This window comes from Saccoglossus kowalevskii, chromosome 6 (genome assembly GCF_978046115.1).
Source record: "Saccoglossus kowalevskii chromosome 6, keSacKowa6.1, whole genome shotgun sequence".
NCBI lineage: Eukaryota > Metazoa > Hemichordata > Enteropneusta > Harrimaniidae > Saccoglossus > Saccoglossus kowalevskii.
This window is the reverse complement of record NC_140646.1, coordinates 34,702,843-34,723,503: the sequence shown is the minus strand read 5'-3', so window position 1 is coordinate 34,723,503 and position 20,661 is coordinate 34,702,843. Positions and strand designations below refer to the sequence as shown.

General features: G+C 37.3%; 1 protein-coding gene across 1 annotated transcript in view; it reads left to right on the top strand.

The window, feature by feature from the left end:
* Positions 1-20,661, top strand: part of LOC102802932 (uncharacterized) — a 33,743-nt gene that overhangs the window by 11,263 nt on the left and 1,819 nt on the right. The window contains exons 10-23 of the mRNA XM_085500431.1: positions 65-191; positions 756-827; positions 1,452-1,558; positions 2,233-2,290; positions 6,700-6,800; positions 6,944-6,997; positions 7,151-7,177; positions 8,595-8,724; positions 15,069-15,148; positions 15,502-15,634; positions 16,046-16,131; positions 16,939-17,080; positions 17,584-18,636; positions 19,159-19,311. Of these exons, the coding sequence (XP_085356557.1) occupies positions 65-191; positions 756-827; positions 1,452-1,558; positions 2,233-2,290; positions 6,700-6,800; positions 6,944-6,997; positions 7,151-7,177; positions 8,595-8,724; positions 15,069-15,148; positions 15,502-15,634; positions 16,046-16,131; positions 16,939-17,080; positions 17,584-18,636; positions 19,159-19,311 (2,323 nt within the window). The remainder of the gene's footprint in view (positions 1-64; positions 192-755; positions 828-1,451; positions 1,559-2,232; positions 2,291-6,699; positions 6,801-6,943; positions 6,998-7,150; positions 7,178-8,594; positions 8,725-15,068; positions 15,149-15,501; positions 15,635-16,045; positions 16,132-16,938; positions 17,081-17,583; positions 18,637-19,158; positions 19,312-20,661) is intronic.

The window sequence follows — 20,661 nt, the reverse complement described above, 5'->3', positions numbered from 1 at the left end:
AAAAACAGCGGAACTATTTCAACCTTCACTTGTAGTAGTTTTGCTATGTTTCCACTTATTGTAGGAACCGCATTCCAGTATGACACAGGTGAGTCTGCCATTCCAACTGCCAGAAAAAAGCTTGGATGTCAAGAGTAGAACAACTGGATGTGTGACAACACTGGTTGTACCGACCTACATGGTAGAACGAAGTAAGTGAAAGACATATTGTCATCAGAACTCCTAAATCTTATTTTCTCTAATTTCAATTCTTTTCAATTCACTGAACTTCACTTGCACACTATGATACAAAATTGTTTTCCAAAAATAATCATCAAATGCATCTTATTTGCATATGTTAATAATTTATGAGTAATGAAGAAAAAAATGTTTGCTGTAACTGGAATATTTGAAACGCCTTTTTGAGTCTAGCAAATTCTTGAAAGTTTGTAGCCACTTTGTAAACGGGGACTTACAGTTTTAGCTCACTGCTACTGTGATTCAGATATGGCTGGATCGATTACACTCAGACTTCAAATAAACATATCACACACATACATGAGATATTATAAATTTGTGACGTTTAGCTTCTTTATAATGTATTTCAACAATAGTGGCAACAAATAAATGTGACTTTTGATAATACTGAGACCCAGCATTTAAATGTTATCGATTATTGCTGCATGAGATCGATGACTGAGTTAAAAACATTTCATCCGGGTTGGATATTGCTCTAGTGTGAATCTACCATGTCTTTATATATGTTTCTATTCCAGTATTTGATGAAAATACAAATGTGCCTTCAGATTTAGAAAAAGATTATAAAGTGAAGATTGACAGAGCACCAAGTAAGTCTTTCACTCATGAAAATGAACGTAAGTAAATAATGCTCTATGTTGCAGACCTGTAGATGACACACATATAGGTACCCCAGATAGACCTCTTAGATTTCTTCATTTCATGATGATATCTTCAATTTTCAAATTTTGATCAATATTTTTGTTATTTTTGGTAAAAAGTGTTATTTTCGACTGCTTGTTGAAAACAGAAAGTTTGATTGCTTTGATACTATACATATAGGTACCCCAGATAGACCTCTCTTAGATTTGTTCATTTCATGATGATATCTTCAATTATCTAATTTTGGTATAGGTACTACAGGTAGACCTCTCTCAGATTTGTTCATTTCATGATGATATCTTCAATTCTCTAATTTTGATGAATATTTTTGTCATTTTTGGTAAAAAGTGATATTTTTGATTTCTTGTTAAAAAACGCAAGTCTGATTTCTTTGATATTATACATATTGGTACCTCGGGTAGACCTTTCTCAGATTTGTTCATTTTCTAATGATATCTTCAGTTTTTTACTTGAAACGTGCATTGCTAACAGCGGAGCTATCTCAGCTGAGAGGCTGCTTGTTGTAGGAAATGTTTTCAATATATGAAAGTTTTAATACTCTACAATTGTAGGTTCAGACTCACCGGGTCATTATGAGGTCAGAATATTTGGTCATTGTATCAGTCAAGTGAACGGTGCAAAGAAAATTATTCAGATGAAAATATTGGCTGCAGAAAAGGTACAGTAATACATATCAGTACATATTGAGGGAGATGATGAAATCATACTTTCGGACTAACATCCTCCTCCAATGTAAACTCAGTAAATGAATTAAATTTGGTAATAATAATTAATAATCATTTATATTGTTAGTTTAACAATACAAATCGATCATGAGATGAAGAAATACAAGTGTAGAAAGATTTATCTACAAAAATAATCAGTAATGAACAAAATGTAATATAATGAGCACACATGTTTCCATGCTGCTTTGAAATTGGCCAAATTGGGCCAGTTTTTAATGTGAATTTGTTGTATATTACACAAATTTGGTGAACTAATGATGCTCCATTGCCATATCTGAATCTAATAGTACCATAAACACAAACAGGACCTAAGGCTAGCTATTCGTGGAGCATAAGGGTTCAACATTCCATGGTTGGCTGTATAGCAACACAATTTTGAATTCAGTATTGTATTTGACAGACACCCAGTCTAGATTAATTAGATCAGTTGTGATGTAATCATTTCTTCTTAAAATGAGGTGAGATCTAATGTCGGTCAGTGAGTCCTAGTTTCTTGCTGTTAGTTTATTTATAGTTAATCTCACTGGAGCTGAGTGAAGTTTGTTTATTTACTTAATAGTTACTCTCAGTCACTTAGATTTTAATGAATTGAATGTCATAATTACAGATCCTGGAGACGTCATTCACAGTTCCAATTCCTCCTGACAGGATGCAAGACTTTGAAGGTGAGTGTTAAAAAAGAGTGTAGAACTGGTGTCTCTCTGAAACTTTTGAAATACTGTTGCTAAACATAACAACCAGTTCAAAGCAAGATATTTCCCTAAATTTTACATAATTACAATAATTTAAGATTGGTTGCTAGGGACACGCCTGAGGCATTTATAGGAATCATACAGAATATCAGCTTGTTTGTTGGTAGAGTGAATTAGAAAAAAATATTTTTGCTGCCTACCAGCAGGAACCATCACAAAACCTGGCATTTCCTGAACCACCACCAGATGATTATACACTCATTAGCGTCATTATGATAGACTTTGTTCCATGTCCCTTATATACCGTACTCGACCGCGTTAGCGCCCATGCTCGCCCATGGAGAGATTGCACAGTCTGATACACATTTGCAAACCTACCAATAAAATCTTTACAGAAAACAAGATGTCAGAAAATCAATATAAGCACTGCTATGAACTGGGTGCCAAACTTTGATCAAGATCTGAAGCTAATAGAAAATCTGTTTAGTCAAAAGTTATCAAATCAAAAACAATACATAAAAAATACATTAAAAGCAAAACATTTCATCCACATTTTAAAAAGAAAATTATTCTAAAATATATGTATTCTGTATTTGACAAACAGTTCATTCGACAAATGAAAACTCACAGGAATATTTTTCAGCTATTAGAACAGAATGATAGAGTTTTTATAATACTAGTTTAAAAATGCACTTCAGAGATTGCAGTGTTTGAAGATGTAGTTTCTCAGGAGGCAACAGTACTGTTGACTTCTCCCTCCACTGGACACCAACTATTTAAGTTGATTTGCATACAAAGCAGAGCTTGCAACATGATAGCTATTCATAAAGGGTGTTTTTTTTTACTTTTCATATAATACAGCAGTGTTCTCCACAAGGGGTTTTAGGCGGGCGGCCCGCCCATCAAGTTTTACGGCCGCCCAGTAACTCTCAACACCCGCCCACCAACAAATATATTAGCAGATTGCATGTAAACTCGAACAAAAATTTAAATTCTAGCCGTATTTACAACGTTCGCTCGATTTTCATTGTGAAAACAGCATAGAGAAGGCAAACTGATGACCTTTTGGCCTACCCCATTCAACGACCGTCGGCTACCCACCGCTGTTGGTGCTGTAACGATTTAGTATCTAAGTTGCATAGGGGAACAGCGCATTCTGGGTGTTCGTGTACTGAATTCGGAAAGCGGTAATAAACATCAAACATGGCTGCTGGATTAGTTTACCACGAGTATTTGTAATTGAATAATATTTTAGTTATCTTTTCCACTTTTTTCAATTTATCTATTTTTTATGTCTAATCTTTCGAGAACATATCAGATTCTTTTATTTTGCCGATTGCTAGCATTTTTTTCTTGAATTCCAAAACAATGTGTGAAAACGCAACGTATCATGGCCGTACATGCATAAATGCATCTTACCGTCCGTCGGCACGGGTGAGTACTGATGCCACAAATAAAAATGTTATGGATTTTGTTTTGACAAATTGTCTGTTTTGGCTTCGTGGGCAAATCATCTCATATATTTTCTACATTATAACTCAATTATGTTTTGTACTTGCTCTTGATTACTCGAATTGCATTTCATGAACGCAGAATAATTTGCGAACGCATAAATCACCGATTTCAAACTTTTTGCATTTCGTAAATATTGATAGTGACCAATCTGTTTGTATTTCAAAAAATTGTAACATGTTCCAATTAAATTAAATTAAAAAGAGAATAGTAAATAACTTAGTGTGTATTGCAGTTCATGTCATAAATGCGAGAATGCTGTATGTAAATGATATGCAAATCAATATGCAAATTTATGCTAATTAGGCCGCCCACCAGCTAATTTGGATTGTGGAGAACACTGTACAGTAGTCACACAATGAGGCAGTTCATATTTGTCTCAGTGAATCATTCATTTTTGACAGACACCTGTACAAAATACTTGAACTAAAGCCAGCTAAATTTTTCTGTTATCTTGCATGTTTTATGAATATTCACATCTAAATGCAGCACTTTTTTTTGCAATGAGACATTTGTTTTTATTCTAAAATATCTCAATTACTTTCAATAAAGCTGTAAATTATGTTCCTTAAAATAATTAAACAAATAAGGCACCAATGTTTTTAGTCCCCGTTCGGATGAAGTCCGAAAACGAGGACTTATAATTTGGTCTCCGTCCGTCCGTGCGTCTGTGTGTCCGTGCGTCCGTCCGGAGTCATATCTCAGAATCCCTTGGACCGATTCCGTTCATTCTTTGCATGTGCCTAGTACTTTATGTGGGACATATGCACATGCAGTGGTTTAGCGATTCGATTCAAAATGGCCGACTGGCAGCCATCTTGTTTTTTGAAAATGTTGTATTTTGGACATGCTTTGTTAGTTTTCATTCAAACTCGGTATATAGATTATACATGTTAGGATACATGTCCATGATGATTTATTTCACAATTGGATCAAAGATGGCCGACTGGCAGCCATCTTGTTTTTTGAAAATGTTGTATTTTGGACATGTTTTGTCAGTTTTCATTCAAATTTAGTACATAGATCATACATGTTAGGATACATGTCCCCGACCGTCCGTGAGTTCCTGAGTCTGTCCGTCCGACCGTCCGTGTGTCCGTCTGTCCGTGCGTCAGTCTATCCAACATCATATTTCAGAATCCTGTGGACCGATTCCGTTCAATCTTTGCATGTGTCTTGTACCTTATGTGGGACATATGCACATGCAGTGGTTTTGCGATTTGATTGAAAATGGCCGACTGGCAGCCATCTTGTTTTTTGAAAATGTTGTATTTTGGACATGCTTTGTCAGTTTTCATTTAAACTTGGTACATAGATTATACATGTTAGGATACATGTTCATGACGATTTATTTCGCAATTGGATCAAAGATGGTCGACTGGCAGGCATCTTGTTTTTGTTTTTTTATGCGGTATCTTGGACGTGCTCTGTCAGTTTTCATTCAAATTTGGCACATACATGTACTTTATACATGTTAGGATGCATGTCCATGACAATTTGTTTCAAAGGATGGCCGATTGACAGCCATCTGACTTTTTGGCCTTACTACTATATTTCCACAATTTATGTACCATTTTTATTCGTATTTGGCACATACATCATACATATCAGTGTGTTTCATAATCAGATCAAAGATGGCTGAGTAACGGCTGTTTTTATTTTGGCCATATTACTACGATATGAAACATGTGTTTTGATGTAAATAAACAATCTGTTGTATACGCCATTTGGAACTCAAGTTTCAAGGACACGCTCGCGACAACCCCTCCGCTTTAATATGACGAGCACAAAGAGAACTTAACGGGGACTGTGTCATTTTCAATGACTTGTTGTAAGATGTTTACATCTTTTAAGGACATTCGGTAGACTGATTCCCCACTGTTGGTTCAACCCCAAAACTTGTTTGTATTCAAAATTAATTATGACAATGCATATTTATATTGAAACAAACTATGATAAAGGGAATTATATTATATAACAAAGGGCAAGGTCACCAGAGTTCAACTATGTTTATATTCGGGGTCACATTCGGCAAAGCGCCCACCCCTTCAAAATGCCATTAATTTATTGTTTTTATATGATACAGCGTGGATATTGACCGCCGTGAATATGTTGTGAATGCGTATACCACGGTAACCGTGCGTAAACTACACTTCGACAATGACCTGTTAATAAAAGTAAAATGCAGTAAATATTGCATGCCGTATTCAGTTTACCGATAAAAATTGCTATTTACCATTTAAAAAACAAAAACATGTCATTTATTTGCCAAAATCAACTCCAACAGATCGTACTTCGACATCGATAATTCACTTCCACATTGCATTACCCAAGGGTCTTCGAGAATTTCCGAAGAATTGCGTCGGTACCACACAGCATTTTGATTGGATGATAACAGACTTAACCCGTCAAAGGTCAAAGGACGTTGATGCAGGACAAATGCAAGTACATCATGGCGGAAAGAGTTTATGTACGATCGGACACATTCGTCAGTGGCGATAATGAAGATTTTGATTTTGACTCAAATATTTTTAATCTCATAAATTCGGGTGGTATGTAATTAATATTGTAATAAAATGTGCATATTTGACCATTTCTGTTTCTTCATTGTAAGAGTCAATGACAACTCACCTATTAGTTTTGTAATTTTATTTTTCCTCAAATTTCCAAAGACGTAATATCCCCCTCAATCTGTCACACGGTGAATTAAAATTGTCAGTTGCACTCTTTTCCGAGGGGGTGCTCGGGTAAGCGCCCACCCCTAAAAAATCCTGATTTTATGAGTTGAGGACCCTGGGCGTTAACGCGGTCGAGTACAGTAGTCTAAGAATGAGATTTACTTCATTACTAATAGTTTACTTTACCAATAGCTTTGGCATTATCCTTACCAACAAAATACAAAGTTTGTATTAAGAAGCATTTCAAAGACAATGTTGCTATGGTGACTGTATCCAATCCACAAAACTATAAGGTAAGTTGGTAACATAAAATAGAAAGCGTTACTGCATCATACATTGTGGGGAAGATTTGAATTGTCAGATAAATGTTGGAGAATTCCTGTCATTGTTGGTAGGATTGCATTAGTCTTATATGTGTGTACTATTTTATACTTAGAAAATCAGTGAAGAAGTGAAAAGTGCTTTGTACATTCTGAAAACAGCTCCTCAGGTATGTAGAGAACTGGTCATAAGAGCAAACAATTATTATGCCGATACCTTCCTTCCTACCTTCCTACCTTCCTACCTGACTGACTGACTGACTGGCTGCCCGCCCGGCCGCCCTCATTGCTGTAACTCTAACCATCTATTCTCATTTTCACAGATTACAAATGATGCACACATAGGAAATGTAAGTAGTTTATAAGAATCTCTACAATATAAAGCAAAAATCGCATTTGCTGTATACTGTGTCATTTAAATATTATAATTTTAACCACAGAAACACCTCTATATTTACATGTGTAACTCATAGAGTAAATGTGGCACACTCTGAAGCTATTTCATGATATCTAATATATAGTGTTATTGTTCTGGAAACTGTTTTAGCAGCCCTGAACAGGTGCTTTAATAATGAAATGCCCCCAGTATGTGCGTGCGTGCGTGTGTGTGTGTGTGCGTGTGTGTGTGTGTGTGCGTGTGTGCGTGCGTGCGTGTGTGTGTGCATGCGTGTGTGTGTGTGTGTGTGTGCGTGTGTGCGTGTGTGCGTGCGTGCGTGTGTGTGTGTGTGTGTGCGTGTGTGCGTGCGTGCGTGTGTGCGTGTGTGTGTGTGTGTGTGTGTGCGTGCGTGCGTGTGTGTGTGTGTGTGTGCGCGTGTGTGTGTGTGTGTGTTTGTATGTACATAGTTATACAACGATTTCACAGCAACGAACAAGTCAATTTTAATCAAACATAGTTTGAACATCACATATTATGGGTTGCTGTGTTTAATTTTTAGCCCCGATTTCGACTTGACGAGCGGAGCTTATCATATGAGTGATTGTCCGTTGGCATCCGTCGTCTATGTCAACTTTTTCGACTTCTTGAAAACTACAATTCTTGTTGCTTTGTTACTTGGTGTATAAGTACCTTAGGCAGACCTTTCTTAGATTTGTTCATTTTCTAATATCTTCAATTCTTTAATTGAAATGTGAATTGCTAAGAGCGGAGCTATCTCAGCTGAGAGACTGCTTGTTTTTATTTTAGACTCATCTACTCGTCCTTGCAATTAGTCTATTTGTGTGTATGCATATCTCAAGAATCACTTGTCAAATTTCAATGACACATGCTACCTGTATATGCTCTGGTTACAGTACTTTAACCTGATGTTTTTGTTTGAAATTGGTCACATCTTTGGTTCAAATTCTATTACAAACAAATTTCAAATAAACAAATTGTAGCCTGAAATGGTATGGAGGCCATGTTTTCTGCAGGCACATTGCCAGTCGACTGTGACGATTTGTGTGATTTGTCTTGGCAATGTTTCAACTAGTTGGTAAAATCAATCAATCTCATCAATTCTGGTGATTTCAGAACAAATATCTAACTGAACTGAACTGCTACAGATTTTACTGTGAAATATTTACACACAGTGGTAAAAACAGGGGATATCTATTGAGCCTGAAAATGCCCTCTAGTGGTCAGTTAGGAAATTAGGTTGAGGGAACTTTCATCCCCAAGGAGAAAACCAAAGAATTGACAGTTAATGTTTTGATATATATAATTACTTGTCAGTATACGGCTTCATTCCTTATTAAATTTATTCTTTTACTAAATATTTATCCTATCAGGACTTCCTATTAGAAGTGCCATACTTTGTATTGAAATACTTAACAAGTGAAGAAAGATATGAAATTGTTAGACACATAGGCAGGATATCTGGTACAGACATACACTGGTTGAATCTTGATTCAGAGGATGGTAAGTTTTCTGTCCTGTAGGTCTCAGATTGGTCTCTTTGTGATGAGGAATCTTGTGAATTAACAATCAGATTGGTCTCTGTATGATAAGGAACCAGGTGAGTTACCAATCAGATTAGTCTCTGTATGATAAGGAACTAGGTGAGTTACCAATCAGATTAGTCTCTGTATGATAAGGAACCTGGTGAGTTACCAATCAGATTGGTCTCTGTGTGATAAGGAACCAGTTGAGTTACCAATCAGATTGGTATCTGTGTGATAAGGAACCAGGTGAGTTACCAATCAGATTGGTATCTGTGTGATAAGGAACCAGGTGAGTTAACAATCAGATTAGTGTCTGTATGATAAGGAACCAGGTGAGTTACCAATCAGAATGGTCTCTGTGTGATAAGGAACCAGGTGAGTTACCAATCAGATTGGTATCTGTGTGATAAGGAACCAGGTAAGTTTCCAATCAGATTGGTCTCTGTATGATAAGGAACCTGGTGAGTTACCAATCAGATTGGTATCTATATGATAAGGAACCAGGTGAGTTACCAATCAGATTGGTCTCTGCATGATAAGGAACCTGGTGAGTTACCAATCAGATTGGTCTCTGTGAGATAAGGAACCAGGTGAGTTACCAATCAGATTGGTCTCTGTGTGATAAGGAACCAGGTGAGTTACCAATCAGATTGGTCTCTGTATGAAAAGGAACCAGGTGAGTTAACAATCAGATTAGTGTCTGTATGATAAGGAACCAGGTGAGTTACCAATCAGATTGGTCTCTGTATGAAAAGGAACCAGGTGAGTTACCAATCAGATTGGTATCTGTGTGATAAGGAACCAGGTGAGTTACCAATCAGATTGGTCTCTGTATGAAAAGGAACCAGGTGAGTTACCAATCAGATTGGTATCTGTGTGATAAGGAACCTGGTGAGTTACCAATCTGAATGGTCTCTGCATGACAAAGAACTTCAATGGTGAATTACCAATCAGATTGGTATCTGTATGATAAGGAACCAGGTGAGTTACCAATCAGATTGGTCTCTGTATGATAAGGAACCTGGTGAGTTACCAATCAGATTGGTCTCTGCATGATAAGGAACCAGGTGAGTTACCAATCAGATTGGTATCTGTATGATAAGGAACCAGGTGAGTTACCAATCAGATTGGTATCTGTATGATAAGGAACCTGGTGAGTTATCAATCAGATTGGTCTCTGTATGATAAGGAACCAGGTGAGTTACCAATCAGATTGGTATCTGTATGATAAGGAACCAGGTGAGTTACCAATCAGATTGGTCTCTGTGTGATAAGGAACCTGGTGAGTTACCAATCAGATTGGTATCTGTGTGATAAGGAACTAGGTGAGTTACCAATGAGATTAGCCCCTGCATGATAAGGAACCAGGTGAGTTATCAATCAGATTGGTCTCTGTGTGATAAGGAACCTGGTGAGTTACCAATCAGATTGGTCTCTGTGTGATAAGGAACCAGGTGAGTTACCAATCAGATTGGTCTCTGTATGATAAGGAACCAGGCGAGTTACCAATCAGATTGGTGTCTGTATGATAAGGAACCAGGCGAGTTACCAATCAGATTGGTCTCTGTATGATAAGGAACTAGGTGAGTTACCAATCAGATTGGTCTCTGTGTGATAAGGAACCTGGTGAGTTACCAATCAGATTGGTCTCTGTATGATAAGGAATCAGGTGAGTTACCAATCAGATTGGTCTCTGTGTGATAAGGAACCTGGTGAGTTACCAATCAGATTGGTCTCTGTGAGATAAGGAACCAGGTGAGTTACCAATCAGATTGGTCTCTGTATGATAATGAACCTGGTGAGTTACCAATCAGATTGGTCTCTGTATGATAAGGAACCTGGTGAGTTACCAATCAGATTGGTCTTTGTATGATAAGGAATCAGGTGAGTTACCAATCAGATTGGTCTCTGTGTGATAAGGAACCTGGTGAGTTACCAATCAGATTTGTCTCTGTGAGATAAGGAACCAGGTGAGTTACCAATCAGATTGGTCTCTGTATGATAATGAACCTGGTGAGTTACCAATCAGATTGGTCTCTGTATGATAAGGAACCTGGTGAGTTACCAGTCAGATTGGTCTCTGTATGATAAGGAACCTGGTGAGTTACCAATCAGATTGGTCTCTGTGTGATAAGGAACCTGGTGAGTTACCAATCAGATTGGTCTCTGTATGATAAGGAACCAGGTGAGTTATCAATCAGATTGGTCTCTGTATGATATGGAACCAGGTGAGTTATCAATCAGATTGGTCTCTGTATGATATGGAACCAGGTGAGTTACCAATCAGATTGGTCTCTGTATGATAAGGAACCAGGTGAGTTATCAATCAGATTGGTCTCTGTATGATATGGAACCAGGTGAGTTATCAATCAGATTGGTCTCTGTATGATATGGAACCAGGTGAGTTACCAATCAGATTGGTCTCTGTATGATATGGAACCAGGTGAGTTATCAATCAGATTGGTCTCTGTGTGATATGGAACCAGGTGAGTTATCAATCAGATTGGTCTCTGTGTGATATGGAACCAGGTGAGTTATCAATCAAATTGGTCTCTGTGTGATATGGAACCAGGTGAGTTATCAATCAAATTGGTCTCTGTGTGATATGGAACCAGGTGAGTTATCAATCAGATTGGTTTCTGTATGATAAGGAATCAGGTGAGTTACCAATCAAATTGGTCTCTGTGTGATAAGGAACCTGGTGAGTTACCAATCAGATTGGTATCTGTGTGATAAAGAACCTGGTGAGTTACCAATCAGACTGCTCTCTGTGTGATAAGGAACCTGGTGAGTTACCAATCAGATTGGTCTCTGTGTGATAAGGAACCAGGTGAGTTACCAATCAGATTGGTCTCTGTATGATATGGAACCAGGTGAGTTATCAATCAGATTGGTCTCTGTATGATATGGAACCAGGTGAGTTACCAATCAGATTGGTCTCTGTATGATATGGAACCAGGTGAGTTATCAATCAGATTGGTCTCTGTATGATATGGAACCAGGTGAGTTATCAATCAGATTGGTCTCTGTATGATATGGAACCAGGTGAGTTACCAATCAGATTGGTCTCTGTATGATATGGAACCAGGTGAGTTATCAGATTGGTCTCTGTGTGACATGGAACCAGGTGAGTTATCAATCAGATTGGTCTCTGTGTGATATGGAACCAGGTGAGTTAACAATCAGATTGGTCTTGTGATAAGGAACCTGGTGAGTTACCAATCAGATTGGTCTCTGTATGATATGGAACCAGGTGAGTTATCAATCAGATTGGTCTCTGTGTGATATGGAACCAGGTGAGTTAACAATCAGATTGGTCTCTGTGTGATATGGAACCAGGTGAGTTACCAATCAGATTAGTCTCTGCATGATAAGGAACCAGGTGAGTTACCAATCAGATTGGTATCTGTATGATAAGGAACCTGGTGAGTTACCAATCAGATTGGTCTCTGTATGATAAGGAACCTGGTGAGTTACCAATCAGATTGGTCTCTGTATGATAAGGAACCTGGTGAGTTACCAATCCGATTGGTCTCTGTTTGATAAGGAACCTGGTGAGTTACCAATCCGATTGGTCTCTGTGTGATAAGGAACCTGGTGAGTTACCAATCAGATTGGTCTCTGTTTGATAAGGAACCTGGTGAGTTACCAATCAGATTGGTCTCTGTGTGATAAGGAACCTGGTGAGTTACCAATCAGATTGGTCTCTGTGTGATAAGGAACCAGGTGAGTTACCAATCAGATTAGTCTCTGCATGATAAGGAACCAGGTGAGTTACCAATCAGATTGGTATCTGTATGATAAGGAACCTGGTGAGTTACCAATCAGATTGGTCTCTGTATGATAAGGAACCTGGTGAGTTACCAATCAGATTGGTCTCTGTTTGATAAGGAACCTGGTGAGTTACCAATCAGATTGGTCTCTGTATGATAAGGAACCTGGTGAGTTACCAATCAGATTGGTCTTTGTTTGATAAGAAACCTGGTGAGTTACCAATCAGATTGGTATCTGCATGATAAGGAACCAGGTGAGTTACCAATCAGATTGGTCTCTGTGAGATAAGGAACCAGGTGAGTTACCAATCAGATTGGTCTCTGTATGATAATGAACCTGGTGAGTTACCAATCAGATTGGTCTCTGTGTGATAAGGAACCTGGTGAGTTACCAATCAGATTGGTCTTTGTATGATAAGGAATCAGGTGAGTTACCAATCAGATTGGTCTCTGTGTGATAAGGAACCTGGTGAGTTACCAATCAGATTTGTCTCTGTGAGATAAGGAACCAGGTGAGTTACCAATCAGATTGGTCTCTGTATGATAATGAACCTGGTGAGTTACCAATCAGATTGGTCTCTGTATGATAAGGAACCTGGTGAGTTACCAGTCAGATTGGTCTCTGTATGATAAGGAACCTGGTGAGTTACCAATCAGATTGGTCTCTGTGTGATAAGGAACCTGGTGAGTTACCAATCAGATTGGTCTCTGTGAGATAAGGAACCAGGTGAGTTACCAATCAGATTGGTCTCTGTATGATAAGGAACCAGGTGAGTTACCAATCAGATTGGTCTCTGTGTGATAAGGAACCTGGTGAGTTATCAATCAGATTGGTCTCTGTATGATATGGAACCAGGTGAGTTATCAATCAGATTGGTCTCTGTATGATATGGAACCAGGTGAGTTACCAATCAGATTGGTCTCTGTATGATATGGAACCAGGTGAGTTATCAATCAGATTGGTCTCTGTGTGATATGGAACCAGGTGAGTTATCAATCAGATTGGTCTCTGTGTGATATGGAACCAGGTGAGTTATCAATCAAATTGGTCTCTGTGTGATATGGAACCAGGTGAGTTATCAATCAAATTGGTCTCTGTGTGATATGGAACCAGGTGAGTTATCAATCAGATTGGTTTCTGTATGATAAGGAATCAGGTGAGTTACCAATCAGATTGGTCTCTGTGTGATAAGGAACCTGGTGAGTTACCAATCAGATTGGTATCTGTGTGATAAGGAACCTGGTGAGTTACCAATCAGACTGCTCTCTGTGTGATAAGGAACCTGGTGAGTTACCAATCAGATTGGTCTCTGTGTGATAAGGAACCAGGTGAGTTATCAATCAGATTGGTCTCTGTATGATATGGAACCAGGTGAGTTACCAATCAGATTGGTCTCTGTATGATATGGAACCAGGTGAGTTATCAATCAGATTGGTCTCTGTATGATATGGAACCAGGTGAGTTACCAATCAGATTGGTCTCTGTATGATATGGAACCAGGTGAGTTATCAGATTGGTCTCTGTGTGACATGGAACCAGGTGAGTTATCAATCAGATTGGTCTCTGTGTGATATGGAACCAGGTGAGTTAACAATCAGATTGGTCTTGTGATAAGGAACCTGGTGAGTTACCAATCAGATTAGTCTCTGCATGATAAGGAACCAGGTGAGTTATCAATCAGATTGGTCTCTGTGTGATATGGAACCAGGTGAGTTAACAATCAGATTGGTCTCTGTGTGATATGGAACCAGGTGAGTTGCCAATCAGATTAGTCTCTGCATGATAAGGAACCAGGTGAGTTACCAATCAGATTGGTATCTGTATGATAAGGAACCTGGTGAGTTACCAATCAGATTGGTCTCTGTATGATAAGGAACCTGGTGAGTTACCAATCAGATTGGTCTCTGTATGATAAGGAACCTGGTGAGTTACCAATCCGATTGGTCTCTGTTTGATAAGGAACCTGGTGAGTTACCAATCCGATTGGTCTCTGTGTGATAAGGAACCTGGTGAGTTACCAATCAGATTGGTCTCTGTTTGATAAGGAACCTGGTGAGTTACCAATCAGATTGGTCTCTGTGTGATAAGGAACCTGGTGAGTTACCAATCAGATTGGTCTCTGTGTGATAAGGAACCAGGTGAGTTACCAATCAGATTAGTCTCTGCATGATAAGGAACCAGGTGAGTTACCAATCAGATTGGTATCTGTATGATAAGGAACCTGGTGAGTTACCAATCTGATTGGTCTCTGTATGATAAGGAACCTGGTGAGTTACCAATCAGATTGGTCTCTGTTTGATAAGGAACCTGGTGAGTTACCAATCAGATTGGTCTCTGTATGATAAGGAACCTGGTGAGTTACCAATCAGATTGGTCTCTGTTTGATAAGGAACCTGGTGAGTTACCAATCAGATTGGTATCTGCATGATAAGGAACCAGGTGAGTTACCAATCAGATTGGTCTTTGTGTGACAAGGAACCTGATGAGTCACTTGTGTTCTCTTACTATGTATACTGTGTATAATCAACCTATCAATGTTTATTACAGGTGCTTTTATTGCCGTTCTCACAGATGATAGTGAGAAATTTCACAATGCAAGGGCTTACTTGTCTCAAGCTTTTTATCTGGTAAGTACATTTTCTACTGGTAATTAATTTTTTTGGCAGTGTTATATTTTAGGAAGTTATATTTTTTATTTGTATTATTATTTTGCTTGAGAAAATTTCTGAAGGTAATAGACGAACATCTGACTTCTCCGATAATCTGAATTGAAAGAATGTGTTGTACTGGTGAAAGGTGTTCAACATGTGGCTATTATTTTAACATTGTTAAAATTACAAATATTGTAAATTATCAAAAAGACTGAGAAATGAGAAATATTTCTTTAATTTAGTAATGAATACCTAACCTTAAAATGATAGGGTTTACAGTAGCACATGTTCTTTGTATCTCTGTGTAATCATACTTATTTCTCTTGCAGGTTTCAAACCCAAATGATGACATGCCACCAACTTTCGGTTCATCAATAAACCTGAAATCTGGTCAAAGAATTGAAAATATAGAACATGATAGCAATATTGGCTCGCCTCATACAGAGAGATGGAGTAGTTCAGGTTCAAGTTCACTTTTATTCACCATTGATATTTTAAATGCAGTGAGAGTAGTCTAGTTAATGAATTCAAATGGGAAATCTTGCGAATTTGGAGGTTATTATGAAAATACTGCAAAATATGCATGTAGGCAGCATGATTGTATCGACAAATTAATATTCGAGGTAGATGCAATCCTTTGTTGACTGGGTACACACATTATTACATATTTTTTTATATTTAATCAAAAATTAATGAGATATAACATCCAAAAATGCCTGTGTGATAGTTTTTGCTCAGTCATGTGATTCTATTTACGTCGTGCACTACATGGCTGTTGCAGGAGTTTTACGAATGGCTGAATTTTAATGTTTTAGATTCCAAATGTATAATAACGATTGTTATATCAAGTGAATTATTCATCTCGATATACAGGTCAGCTGACAGGCTCCACCTGCAGTTCGTCTTCTGTGTCATCACCGACAAGCACAAGTGATACTATTCCAGAGCCGGAAGACTGGGTAAGCTTTACGGTATATCCGAATTCATGAAGTCTATATTATTCTTAATCTATTCTTTGGATGTTTGTCATATCATAGTTGACATGAGTTGAAATTTAAGAAAAAAAATACTTTGAAAAGCTGGTTGTCAAATACTTTTGTTGAACCCAAAGCTGGTATTTGTCACTTTTCACCAAATAATTTCTGGTAGCTATAACATCAGTCAACTGCTCAGAAACTATTAAGCCTGATTGTATTTGTATATAACTGGTCATTTTCATTAGTTTAGTTGTGTGTGTGTTCTTTTTTTGAGGGCCATAGGAAAGATTAGTAGTGGAAGATAAGTGAAAACGTACTAAGTTTACTATAATTATTTTCAACATTGATCACTTGAACACAAGTCAACACAACAACCACAACAGTCAAAATGCAACCCACATGTAGGAACACCTGTGCCATAATATTAGGTATCAACCAATGCGTAGCAGAGGTCAATGTGTTTCTATACTGCCTGAGTGTATACTTTCCAGTAACCTTATTAGCATACATCTTTTTACTGCTTGTAGAAATACCATTATGATAGTTTAATGAGAGATAACAGTAAAAAATGGTGGTGAAAAATGTTTCTCGCTGTGCGAACGTTTGCATTCAGTGACTGGATTCTATCTCCATCACACGATATAGCGTTTCTGCATCTGATGTCAACAAAAAAGGTGTTCAAATGTGCAGTAAACATGATGTACATTGCTCAAAAAATAAAGACATGTTAATGTGTCTGTAAACCTTAATAGATCAGCAGGATAATGCTTGCTATTTATTTGTTGGCAGAGTGATGAAATGGATGACTTTGCTGCTCCTCGTGTGTGGAAAGCACAATCTTCCCTCCTCAGTTCAAATCCATTGATGGATGAAGAGAAAATAGTCATCCCCAAGAAGAATAAGAAAAAGAAACCAAAAAAGACAGTCTCGGGTATAGAAAATAAAGGCAGCCATACAGTGAACATTAATAATTTGATACCCTCTAGTTTTATAACAGATCTTTGATATGTAGACAGTGATGTTCATACCTTGGTGTCTTACTTATTCAGTTAATGACTGACTCCATGACAAAGATTTCGTAAATCACAATTTGACACTGTTGATTTCATTGTAGTTCGGTACATTGCTTGTGTAACTTTTCCCCCACATTGGTCAGACTATGTACTGTAAAATACATATATTTTAGCTTGAATCAATTTTCGCTAAATCAAATTTTTTTGGCAGTTTTGTATGTTAATTTTTACTGATTTGTGATGAGTTGTAGGTATGTAAAATCTGAAAAAAAAGTGTATTCGCTAGATTTTATTTCCACTGAATCATCCCTTCAGCTAAAATAGCGAAAAAAAAAGTTTTCATTTGACATGTTCAGACTGGAACTAGACAATTACAATTTTAACATTATATCATATTTTAACACATTTCTTTTGCTTTCAGGATCTAAGATTCTGAACACTATTAATGAAGAATGGACAGTAGAAACTGGGATAGCAACAGACCATGACAAAAATATTCCTAATATTACAAAGAAGAAACACAGAACGCCAGTTGAAATGGTTGGTGCAAGTGATAGTTTGGCGATTGAAACGAGAAATATAGACTCTGCAGCAAACAAAACAAAACAAAGGAACCTCTCAAATACAATAATAGAAAAAACTATTTGTGATATGCAAAAACATGACCCGCAAGTCACTGACGTGAGCACTGTTCATACAGGGGAGGAAGTCTGGGTTGAAGGTAATGTAACGATCAATACAGAATGCGATATGGACATTTCTGTAGAAAACAATATCGAGGGCAATGTGACAGTTTTTACAGAATATCCAATGGACATTGTTGAAGAAGACGACTGTACTGGAAATGAAAACAAAGAACATTCAGTTGATTTTGTAGAACAGAGTTTATGGAAAGCTGAACCATGCCAAAGTAAAATACGATTGGAAAATAATCATTTTCAAAATAGTGCAGAAGCAAATACAATTCATATGAGGGGTGCTGGAGATTGTCTTGATGTTAAACCGACAATTTCTCCTATGGATAGCCTAGCATTACAAACACAAAATATAAACATAAACCCTCCAATCACATCTGTTAATTCATGCATTGACGAATCTGAAACTGGTGACAGGATACCCACTGATGCGTTGGACTCATTTGGTGCAGAAATATTTACAAAAAGTGATGAGTTGGAGCTGGAAGAGTACCTTAGAAAGTACGCAAGTATGCCACTTGACGACAACGACGATGATGACTACTTCAGCCAGCAGGATGCATTGCTACTGAATAGCAATGACAGTATCTGTCATCAAGACAATGTAGTCCAACAAAATTTCAGTGACCTCACTAACAATCAAGACATTCAAGATAATTTGTCGACTGGCGATAACAAGGCTGTTTGTGATCAAAAAACGATAATGCAAGAAAATGACATGGACGTCGTCCAACTGGATGGTGGTGTCAGAGGACGAAGGTGTTTGAAAAAGAAAATAGGTTTGTTGACACATCATTTGGGATTATTCAAAGTTTTAAATCATTAAAGGGCCATAAGCTTAATTTTTCATTTCACAAATTTTATAAATGACCTTTGTGGATGGTACTAAATGATCTCACATGGAGTGGAATATTATGATGTTCTACCAAGAGGTTTTGTATAGATCTGATTGCAGGCGCAGACGCAATCTAAATCTAAATCATGCAGCAAATCAGAGTTGCATAGCACAGTAGGTCTTAAACATACACTACTGAATAAACAAACCTTGATTGGTAAAGATGATGAAATTCATGCTGTTATCTTGATTATTAAAGTATTTGTAATACAGTTGGTTTTCCTCCCACTCTTCCATCACATTTTCAGTGATCAAAAACCACCTTGATTTATGAAAAATTGAAATTATGAGTTACATGTAGGTAGGTGTGATATTGGTCATGGGGGGGGGGGGGGGTAACGTGCTCTGTCTTGTGTACATGTTCATACAATATTTCACTTGCATTATTTTATTTAATTCATTTTAGCCGAGAAACAAGTTGTACAGGGCAAGGCGATTGCTGTTATCAGAGAGCCATATGGTCCAACCACCTGTCCATATGTGCACAAAGTTACTCTTAGTGCTGACAAATATGCTGCTACTAGAAGACAATTATTTGCTATCACAAATGCTAGTACAAGTATGTTTAAATTTTATTTTTGTTTTTTGAAAATACTTTTGTTTTTCATGACGTTTGTTTCCACTAGATTTCACTATTACTTGCACATCTCAATATCAATGTTGTTAAAATAAAACTCACAAAAGATTATGAAAAGAAAGCTTAAATTTTCCTCACAGTAAAAATGATAAATATGACAATAAAATGAGAATATATAAATTGTTTAAATCATATTTGAAAATAGAAACATACCTAACCGAAATAACAAACTTCAGCCTTCGGAAAATTGTGAGTAAATTTAGGCTTAGTGACTACAACTTCCTGCAGAAGAGTGATTTTGAAAAAAATGTCAAATTCAGTTGAGGACGAACAACATTTTATCCTAGATTGTGAATTTCTCGATAAAGAAAGAGGAGAGCTGTTTCAAGAAATAGGAATTAACAATAAACTAAATAAAACAGACAATTTCATTAAAATAATGACGTGCTGATAAGGCTTTTTATACCCTTAGCAAAGTTTCTAAATTAGGCAAAACAGAAATCAAGTATATGTATATCAAAGCTATCGCCTCTACATTGGGAGAATCCTGTAATTAACATTAAATTTTTTCCTATTAAGCTTTTAGCATCTTATTATAGTTTACTTGCTGTATTTTTTATTATTTGTATTTTATTTTATTTACCATACTGCACCCTTTGATGGCATAGTAGTGTCATAAAGTTATTATTATTATCTTGGGACGTCAGAAGTGTCAATGTAAAAGGCTTCAATTTTGTTGTGAATATAATACTGTAATTTCATAACAGTTAGAGTAAGAGATCATATAATTAGTATCACAGTGAGAGTTGGAGGTCACATAATTAGCATTAAGGCTTGAGTAAGAGGTGACACAATTAACATAGCAGCGAGAGTTAGAGGCTGGCGGGTTACCGTCACATGCCTTTGGACCGGAATCCCGGCCCAGTGGAACAATTTGGCAAACACTAGTTACCTGCGCCCTACTTGCAATTCGCAATGGATGCTGGGAACCAGCGAAGACTAAGAGGTCATAGAATTAGCATAACGGCTAGAGTTAGAGGTTACACAATTAGCATAATGGCTAGAGTTAGAGGTTACACAATTAGCATAACGGCTAGAGTTAGAAGTTACACAATTAGCATAATGGCTAGAGTTAGAGGTTACACAATTAGCATAATGGCTAGAGTTAGAGGTTACACAATTAGCTTATCGGCTAGAGTTAGAGGTTACACAATTAGCTTATCTGCTAGAGTTAGAGGTTACACAATTAGCATAACGGCTAGAGTTAGAGGTTACACAATTAGCTTATCGGCTAGAGTTAGAGGTTACACAATTAGCTTATCGGCTAGAGTT